A 10,671-nucleotide genomic window follows, 5' to 3' on the forward strand; every position below is an offset into this window, starting at 1 on the left:
GGTAAGAAATGAAGGCTCCAGATTACTCTTCAGCAATAGATGGAAGCTGTTACCAGTGTGGTATCCTGCTAGTAACAGTTACTGTGAGCTGTCACAGAGCATTTCAGCCCATCTTTTAAATTAATTATGTCTGAGCCTGATAAAAGTCGTTTGGAATTGTTACAGCATTTGGATGTTGTTCTGGGGGTCTGGTTTGTTTGTTTGCTTAGGGGTTTTGGAGGTTTTTTTTTTCTCTGATATGATATAGTTACTCTAGTTACTATAGTTTCTTTGATGTGATTTAGTTACCCCATGGGATTGGTCACCCCATGGGGGATGCTCATCTTCCCTTAGTATTTTGAACTTAAAAGTTCCCCTAAAGTATTGATTGACACCCCATCAACTTTGATCACCTAGAACCTAGAGATAGTATACATCCTGAGTAAGCATATCAGCTTACTCAGATCGAGATTTATGCTGGTAATTAGAGGAGAAATACCAGAGATGTTGGGGATTTGAGACTCTAGATGTAGAAAGCCAGGCAAAAGGGCAATCCCTTGATTGATACAATGTAACAGTGAGATTTCACCCACACTTCCTGTGCATTGTCCATTTTTATCTGAACAGGTATTTCAGAAAAATACTTAATCTTGATATATGGCTGTTTGAAAGAGCTTTAAAATTAACAAAATAATGATTTTCAGTTCCAGCATGTCTTGCTATTAAAACTGTCAGTCATCTTTGGAACTGCATGCGTAGCAAGACCTCCACAGCCGGCACTCCCACTGTCTACGTTGTAGCTTGGTAAAAGAGCTCTTACTGAGGATGCCAGATCCCAGACTGAACACTTTTTACATGCAGGGAAGGCCAAGTAGTACTGAGGCCCTTTTATTTAGTTACAACTGAAGCTACTCTTCCGTTGGCACCCACATTCATGAAGGCATGATGAAGTAATTCTGGTTTCTCTCTAATGTAAAGCCCACTAACAGTGTAGGAAAAAGTAACATTTCTAACTTGGCTTGACAGTCTCCCACGCAGAGAAGTGCAAGTTGTAGATTTTTGACAAGACTGGATGCAGTCTACCAAACCTTTTTACTTTAGCAAGAACAGAAAAGTAGATAGAAATGTACGATTCATGGCTGAAAATAGCAAGTGAATCAGGAACTGAAGCTTTGCTAAAACTAGATTCACTAACCCAGGTTTAATCTCAATTACATCTAGTTTTTCAGAGAGCTCATCTATGTAGAAACCATTAAGATGATCACTAACCCTACTGCTTTTTCACCTTTTGACTACAGATAGTTATGAGAAGTTTTAGGGTTTACAAATGTTAAACCAAACTAATCGAGACAAATGAAAAGTTTTTATTTGGTGTAAAGTCAGAAATACAACATCTTTAAAATGTTCATAAGTTAAATGAAGGCCACAGTAGTGGGATGTAAAATGGCATGGAGATGAAATAACTGCTATATACACACTGATGGATAAAATACCACTATCCGATCTACAATACCAAACCATAATTTTAAGATTACTTTATCCTGGGAATTGCTGAAGTCTAACAAGCACATGCTGTGTTACCAGATGATCTCCTACAGTGCAGATGGAGATGGCAGTGACATGGCTTTAAAGCTACGATGGCTGTAATGCAATGCAATCTTTAGAAGTCAAGTGCTTGCTGTGATTGTTCTTCCTTTAATGCTCAAACTCTGGACTAGCCGTGTGATCTACTCTACCTGCTAGCAGTTCTTGGATTAATTTAGAGTTCCAGTAATGTGTGAAAGTAGTCCACAGAAGATTAAAATTAAGTTTAGATATTGACAAGGACTCCATGACACAAATGGTATCATCATCCATTTTTCATCATTGGGTTTCTTGACCCAGACTTGTAAACAGCCCTCAAGACTGTGCTATTAGTGCTTTGTTTGCAGTCTTTTGACTTTGTTTAGAGTCTTTTGACTCCCATGAGCATTGTACAACCATTTTAAATGGGGAGAAATGGGAAGCCTCACCTTTGGGAGGGGGAACCTCACAATGTCAACTTACACTTAGAGACACAGCAGTGCCTAGCTGCTAAGAAACTTGGAATTTGAGAGGGATTTACTCTTCTATTACACTTACTCATTCACATCATGCTTGAGAGAGATCCTTGAACTAGTGGTTTCCTTTCAAAAGGTCAAGTAAAATGGCTTCATTACTGAAGCAAGAACTCAGTCCTAGCTAACGTCCATAAATAAATCTGCAGTGCTGCTGTAGGGCAAGATGAAACAGATGCAACTAAGTACTGCTAAAATTTACATACTTGTTTGTATTTCAGCTTCTGTTTTCCTTTAATACTGATTATGCTGGACATGCTGCCTCTGTGGGAAGTGCTCAGACCCCTAATCTGGGCTGAGCCCCCCTACAAAACCTGCTCACAGCCAAGCCAGTAAAAAACAGCACCTTGACACCAGGCATTGCTCAGAGCAGCACAGTTTTGAGAGGCAAAATCCACCTTTGTTCCACTGCATGCTTCTCCCCTAGATGCTTTTATGCAGAGCCTCAAAAAGCACTTCACAAGCTTAGGCTCTGAGGCAGGAAAACAGCTGCTCTGAGGCCTGAAGCAATGAGAGGTTTGGCACTTCAGGAAGAAAGTAAAAGGTGGGAAGGAAGGACTAGTTCTCAGTTCCTCACTGCAGATTGTTCACAAACATGCAGAGCACTGCTGACCTCTTTATGGAGAGTTTATCACTCAGGTTTTTACTTAACTTTTCATCACACAACAGAAGAACTTCAGAAGATCATACATTGTGATGATGTGCCTGATCATTCTTCAGGGAAATGGGAAAGTGGCAATAGTTTCAAGTGCACATAGTACAGCACACTGATGATACTGCATCAGTTTGGTATTTCCCTGATTAAGTTGCTTGCCCTTGTTCCTCCTCTCTTACTCTCCCCCTTCCCAAAAAATCTGAGGTGTTTTTCTGTATGCAAGCCCTGCAAACAATGTCATACTGTTTCTACTTCACAGAAATGCTGAACCGGTTTACAGGTTTTTGTTTTGTAGAGCTATGAACGGTACTACACAGTAAGCACATCTCAGGTGAAAAAAGTGATGCAATTAAACTCTGAATATTTTTATCAAATGGGGTTTCAACACAATATTGTAACTATTTCTTGGCTAGTCGAGAATTCTACTCTAAGACATCAGAGTGCCAACAGACCTTTGTTTAACCTGACAAACTGAATCTGCTTTTTAACAAGGTATGCTCATTTTTAAAACAAATATGAAAATTTTGTAATTATCTACACTACATTTGCACATTGCTTAATCTTAATACACAAACTTCTGTCTCCTGTTCATGATAATGCTCTTAATTCTGTTTATTACCAAACTTTATACTTTGAGAATCCAGTAAGCCACAAACTGAAGTATTTTAGCTTATGTAGCCTATGCCAGTTAAAACAAAAAAAAAAGACAGCAGCAATACAATGACATAATCTGTGAGTCAACCCTTACTTCCTTTTGCTTTTTGTGTCAGTTGTTTGGAAAACACTAGATGCTGACATCAGATTTTCTATATACTGTCCAAGAACTTGGTTTTCTGATTTCAGTTTCAAGTTTTCTTCCTTAACAGCATCTACACGTGCTGAGAGATCTGCGAAGGTGATATTATAAGAAAAATATTAGACACTATTGCATACAATAATGAATACGTTATACGGGCCTACATCAGACTAGTCACACCTTTAATGCAGAAAACATTACCATAGGGTATTATGTTATAAAACATTCTCCTACTCAAGTTTTACCTAAAGGCCATTTTTCCTATATTATTTTGTAGCACAGTATTTTGACCCACTTGTTAAACTTACTGCTAGTCTGTAAGTTTATTACTTTCTTGAATTTTTGAATTAAGCTATTGCAAACTAGTTTATTGAGAAACAAGAGTTCAGTGATGAGCAGCCTCAGATGTGTGTCTTCTAATAAGCCTGGACACATTAGATGTATCACCCGTTCTACTTGCTGTGTATTACCAAGGTTGAGCAAACGTAATGTTGCATAAAGAGGAAGAAAAAAACTATTTCTAAGACCTTGGTTTTGTACCTTCAACTGCTTTAAGTAACATACTTCTGGACACTGTGACTAACGGCAGAGCACTCAGGTTCTCTTCTTTTACTTATTACTGTGTACTTGTAAAAAAATCTGATGTGTCAAGCTGCTAACCTTCAAGTGTGTGCTGCAGTTCCAAAACTTGATTAATAAGCCGTGTTTTCTCTTCTAATTCCACCTGATTCTCAGCCTCAACAGCTGCAATAAATCAGGAGAGTTTTAGTGCAACCTCTGTTAACAGTTAGAAATTATACAAAATAGAATAGCAATGAAGAACAAGAACATTAAGAATTTATACCATCCATGTCAGCGTTCATCATTGTAGTAGGGGCTCTTTCCACTTTTGAAGAGAGTTTTCTTGAGCGATACTCTGCTTAAAGAAAAAAAAAAAGAGAAACAAAAAACAAGAGAGGTAGCAATTATTGGAACGTCTGTTACATTTGGATTTTAGATGCATTTTTTTAATTCTGAAAGACCAGTGCTTTAGTCTAAGGCAGAGCAACCTTCTTCACCATTCTTTAATTATTTTTCCTAGGCCTCATGCCATGCATACCTATGATTCGTTGAATAACTGTGCCTCTGTTTACAAAAATAACTGATCTAGATTACTGCAAAGCATGAAATATCGCTGTTTTAATTATGTAATCGCCGCCTTCTCAGCTCCGATCATTCTGGAATGGGTTATTCCAGAAGTGGCTATTCCTGAATGCCGAAGAGGAAGGGCCCCGCATTGTCGTCGGCCCCCCCCTCCTCCCAACTCCCACTCCTGGCCAGTGCACGGGCCTGCGGGACGGGGGTCACGCCCCTCGCATCCCCCCACCCCGCCCGTTTCCATCTCGCGCTGCAGAACGCGGCAGGTGCGGTAACAGGCGGGGGGGGATGGCAGCACTGCAGAGGGGTGTCCCCGCAGGACCCGGCCGGCAGCCCCGCGGCCCTGCCCGCACACCCCACCATGCAGCTCCAACCTGGGTCGGCCTCACGCCCACTCCCACCCGCCCCGCACCTGCCCCGCACCTGCCCCGCACCTGCCCCGCACCTGCCCCGCTGCCGCCGCCTCCCGCGGGCTGCGCCCCAGCCCGGCCCGGCCCGGCCCGGCCCGCTCTACGCTCCCAACGCGCTTGCGCCGCGCGCGGGGCGGGGCGGGGCCGGGCGCGCGAAGAGGCACGAGCGGCATCGCCTCTCGTCACAGGGCGGTGCGGACGAATGCGGGACCGCGCGTCACAGCTATGTCCCCTCACAGGCTGCTGCAGTCGTACCCGGCCCCCTCCCGTCATATCCCGCTGAGTACCAAGTAAGATGATGTTTCTGATTAATGCGTTCTGTGCTCATACGCCAGTGTTCAAAGCAGCGGTCCTCAGTGGTTGGTCGCTCTGAGTAGTGTTTAGAAGAAATTAAGAAAAGGCATTTGTTCCCTGGTGCGTAACCCCTTCAGATGTAGGTATGTTGGGAAAGCCTGAGGAAGGTCCGAGAAAGCAGCATGTGTATGGCTGCTGTTGACTCCCAGGTGCTCGTATGTGGAGCTTTGGGAGAGAGGAGCCCCTTAGCCGGAGTCTAGCAGGCCCCAGTTCAGTGCCCAGCTGTTTCCAGTCTGGCACATCAGTAGCCTTTTTCACAGCAGTGTCCACAGTAAGAAACTTGTAATTTAGCTCCGTGCCTCTGGGTCTCACAGCACTGAGATCACATCACATAAGAACCTAAGTAACTTCACGGAGTCGCTCTCATCTAATGGCTCAGTAGCTCCAAAACAACACTCCTGTGTCTTTGTTCTTTCCCTGGTTCCCTGGAGGGAATAACCCTTGCAGAACATGCTACACATGGTCCTCACTTTGACCTCATAGCACAGTCTATGAGCCACAGCAAAGGAATGAAAAACATTCATGACCCGAGATAATTTTAGTGGCTTCACTGAAGTGATTGCATTGCATAACCTGTAGTACTATGTAGTTTGAACCATATGTTGCAGTGAAATATATTCATATTGCATCTGTAAATTGCAGTAATATATCTGGTTATAAATAAATAATTCAGTGCTGTGCAGACACTCAGGAAGATAAAGGCATTTGGGAAGTGAGCCCTCTACTGTATTTTTAAATACACTTCAAAAAGTGTATATTTCTAACATCTTCATCTTCTGGCTGCCTCCACAGTATTATTATTGTGTCAATGACATTTTTTAACCTTACAATCAGTTAAGTTCAGATTAGACTGAATGCTATCCAAGGTCTAAAAACGTACTGCAATTAGAGTCTTGCTGTCCGTCTGTACTGGAAAATGAGTCTGTTTCTAGTTCCACTAGCTAGTTCACTTAAAAGCATATCACTGTCCCTACAAAAGGCATTTTTAACACAGCAATCCTCCTTATTTCTTGCAAGCAGTCCTCTCAGGTGGTAGCTGGGCTTCAGGAGCTTGTTAGAAAGTTTCCTTCATTGCTGTTTTTAAAATGCCAGGTGCTTGAACTGTTTTGATCTTGCTTGCTGCACTGGCCATGTGGCAAACCTGGCAGTCAACAGGTTCTCCTAATTCTTTCTAATGAGACAATCTCCAGCACTTTGATTAACGGGGAAAAAATTATGGCCAGATTCTCCAGGTGTATGCAGATGGATGGAAACCTTGCTTACCTGGTGAAGAATGTGCTATGTTTTCATGCTGTAAGAGGGGGAATAATTATTGTAGGCTGATCTTGAGGAAATGCTCCTCTCTGCTGCAGAAATTCCACTTTTCTTGCTGCATTATAGGTGGAGATTATTGTTGAAATTGTCCCAAAATGAGCATACGGGGGAAATCCTTGATGTTAAATTATGGGACAGAATGAAAACCAGAGATATTGGTTCCTGTGCTGTTGTAGCCAAAACAGTAGTAATTTCAAGAGCTGCTGGTTTACCTCCTGTTTCCTTTTTGGTATGTGTGCTGTTGGGGGTTCATTCTGCTTTGCCTGGTTGTGGTTTCTCACTGTAGTACTTTCTTCTGATTCTGAACTCTGATGTTTGAGCATGAGCACCAGGATCAACTCCTTTTCAGAAGTCAGCCTCTGTGAGAGGTTTTTTTGGTTTTACTTTCAAGAAAGCTGTTGTTCTGAGCTTTTACTGTTGGCATTGCAGAGAGGTTATCAGCAGAGAGAGCAGACAGCATTCTTAGTCCACAGAGTGCTGTGTGTTATGAGGTTAGCATAGAACGGTCCAGGGACCAAAACATTTGGATTGATACTGCTGGGTGTAAATTCCGCAGAGAGAATGCCTAGATCATCCTGTGTTCCCTTAAAAAGGCGTGCATTCCTAACCCTTCCTCTATTTTCCGCTGCAAAGAAGGAAACTCCAGAATTCTGAATATCCAATGCACGACTACTTTTAAACAAACACCAAAAAACATGCACACACTCAAGAACCCCAAAACACAAATGCAAAAATGCCCAAACCCAATATATAACAGGATAAAGTATCCACAGCCCAAAGTATTCTTGTTTGAGAAATCAACCAAGAAACCAGAAGCTTAACGTATCACATGGCTTTTCAAATTCCTCACCTCACCTGTCTTGCATTTGCATAATACATTATCAATTTAAATTTTTGTGCACTTTAAATGTAAAGCTTTAGGGACTTAGGATATATCCCCAACAATCAGATTCCTTTTATATCATAGAATGTGCCACAGGGAAGGCACCTATGCATATTATGACACCAAATTGGGTGAGAGTGTTGGTCTGACAGGTCCTGCACTTGGGGCACAACAACCCCAGACAGTGCTACAGGCTATTTTCTAAGGCGTTTAGTTAAATCAGAGGAGGCATTCATAATATTGTCATTATATTAAATCTATAGGAACAAGTTTCAGTTTATAAATGCAACTATCTGTACTTATTTGTATCCTAAGTTCTAGTCAGATTTTCTAAAAGTAGCTGATGTCACTGGCAAAATGAATTAATTTATTCAGTTTCACTGAAAGAGCAATTTTTGTTTAAAATACAACAATCTCCCTAGGATATAAAGTATCATTAATAGTTTTCCTGAATTCATGTACAGGTACAAACTGAGAGGAGAGGATTTTATTGCTCTGCACTCTGACTCTCAGTCATTGCTGCTAACTACAAACATTTTCAGATGTTTTATTTCTAAAACTCTGTTTTACATCCCGTTTTTTCCATGGCACACAGTGCAAACCAAAAAGCCTCTGACTTCCCTTTTGGCGACATTCCAGGCAGCAGAGGCATTTGCGTAAGCTGACTGATGACAGAGGCTTCACTGTTCACCACTACAATAGAAATGTATTCTCTTTTTCACTCACAGAGGAAGGCATTGAGCGTATTTGTGAGATGACTTTGCTATTCGAACTGTAGTGTTTGCTCCTTTGACTAATTATTGCCACAAAGCAAAAGATAAAAATGAACACAAGTGGCTTAAGTCTTTTTCCTTGCAATGCTAACTCATGAGACCATTTACATCAAATCTTCATCCTTTTGTTTCTCTGCAGAAATAACAGACTCTGAGGACGGTTTTTTTTTCACTTAATGTTGCTCTACACCAAATTCTCTGCAATTCTTATTATTCTTTCAGAGCAACCTCAAAAAGCTTCTGTAGCTTAGTGCATATCCTTGTGCAAATTTACGATTAGGGTCTTCTGTTAAATGCAGAATTTGAGTGTTTCTTAGATTGTGCTTTTTCCAACTAAGTCAGTTTATACAAAATGAGCAAATACTTTGGCTTACATTGTTCTAACTCCTCTGTGTCCGTACTTATTGTGCATGTCTTGGTTTTGCCTTAGGTACTGAGAATGGGACCTCATCAGATGATGTGACCTGTGAACATACAGTTGGAATGAAAAAAGGCAGTCTCTTTAGAAAGTGTACAAAAAGCAAGCCTCAGAAAGTCATAATTTCTCTTTATCCCTGAAGAGGCCTGCCTTCATATAGCTACATACGGCTATATAGTCAACATATAGCATCCTATCCTTTGTGAGATTGAGCATGAGTGCAAAAGTTCTCATTTCTACTGACTCCGCAAAAATGCATTTTTAAATAGACTGAGGTGTTGGGGTCCCTCCTCTGCCATGGAGCCCTGGGAGAGGGGCCCTGAGGGGAGACACGGGGTTTCCCTGCCCCTGGTCACCTTTGTTTCCCATTGGTTGGTTTGGGTTCCCCGGTGTGGCCAAGGACCCTTGGGTCCCGTGACTGCGGAGTTCCTGAGCTGAGCCCCGGCCATGCGGCTGGAGAAATAAAGATCTCTGAAACATCTGCCACGAATCTGTTCATATATACTTCCTTTCCACGGGACTCCTGGTTTGAAATATGCTTGTTGCAGTAATCCCCGCTGCAACACTGAGGAACTGAGCTCTTTGCAGCTTTGGGCTGTGAATACCAACATATGTTACATAACATTATCCTCTTAACTGTTTGATCCTTCTTGTAATCATCAGCTATAGGTTTGCCACCAGATTTTGTGGAAGGATATCTAGCAAGGTTCCATAAAGCTTTACTAGTAACTTAATGAGATGAAAAACTGCTTTGTCTTTCTATAAATTAAGGGTTTGTATCTGCTTTTAAAAGGATGGGTTTACATGAGAAATGTAGTCACTAATGTTGGCTTTCTGTAAAGCATATTTGAAAAAAGAGTAAGATAATTTCTAGGTACTCTACAATGAGGAAAGAGGGCCTTGATCTGCTTATTTAACATTGATTGGAAGTACGATAAAGACATTTTTGCAGATGTTGGACAGCATTTCACTGTTTTGTTTTACTTTTGGTTTAATTTCCTCTGTGCTTTGTTTGGGTAAGTAATTTTTTGAGGGAACTTTATCTAGTGCTGTGAGTTTTTAAATTGAAAGGTACTTCTTTCATTAATGGTGAAAATATTTTCACAAATGTTTTCCTTGATTTCATGTGCTGTTACTATTGTCATTAAAATACTTACCAGAAAGTTTCTATGTTGCTACCATTTTGTGTTTGTCTTGATTTACATGGAAGTGTTTTATTTTTAATACCCGCATACTTAACAAATAGAAAGACACTGCTGTTTTGAAAGAGCAATAGCTATTAAATATTCATGGCTTGTGCTTGGTTAATGAGGCTCAGTAACCCCTGTTACTTTGAAACAATGGCTTTTCACTGTACCATAGAAAGTTTGATACGAAGGCTGTATTCTGATTATCCTTCAGATTGTACGTATATAGCATGTTGTTCTACTTGCTTGTTTAGTATCTTTCCAGTATGTTTTAAGAAATGGGGAGAAAATTTTATGCAGTAACAAATGTGCTGAAGGTCATTAAAACCAGTGCACCTTTGTGAACCTTTTTAATATTTAATTCAGGAACACTTGCATGTAAAACATTGTCATTCACAGACAAAGTCCACTTAGGATCTTCGTATTGGAAGCCTAGTTTCCTTAGTCCTTGCTCGAACTTGTTCTTGTCCATCCTAAGGAATCTTTTTCTCTCTCTCACTGTGTAGACTTTTAGCTTCCCTGCTCGTCTGGAATTGATGCTATTCTCCAGTCTTTCTGTTAGAGCCTAATAAGGCCCACTCTCTTTGTTAGCTTCAATGCCCCAGAGTTACTGTAATTAGTCTTAACTTCAGCTGGGAGAGTTAAGGAAGACTGTTTCCTACAAAGTTT

At 41.0% G+C, this 10,671-nt stretch overlaps 1 protein-coding gene across 1 annotated transcript; it reads right to left on the reverse strand.

Moving 5' to 3' along the window:
- Positions 1-1,323: 1,323 nt before the first annotated feature.
- Positions 1,324-5,216, reverse strand: SCOC (short coiled-coil protein). The gene is made up of 4 exons (XM_032110518.1): positions 5,109-5,216; positions 4,371-4,442; positions 4,187-4,270; positions 1,324-3,617 (listed from the first exon to the last, which is right to left on the reverse strand). The coding sequence occupies exons 2-4, from the start codon at positions 4,390-4,392 to the stop codon at positions 3,475-3,477; spliced, it is 249 nt and encodes an 82-aa protein (XP_031966409.1). The 5' UTR covers positions 4,393-4,442; positions 5,109-5,216; the 3' UTR covers positions 1,324-3,474.
- Positions 5,217-10,671: the final 5,455 nt, after the last annotated feature.

Source organism: Corvus moneduloides, chromosome 5 (assembly GCF_009650955.1).
Source record: "Corvus moneduloides isolate bCorMon1 chromosome 5, bCorMon1.pri, whole genome shotgun sequence".
Taxonomy (NCBI): Eukaryota; Metazoa; Chordata; class Aves; order Passeriformes; family Corvidae; genus Corvus; species Corvus moneduloides.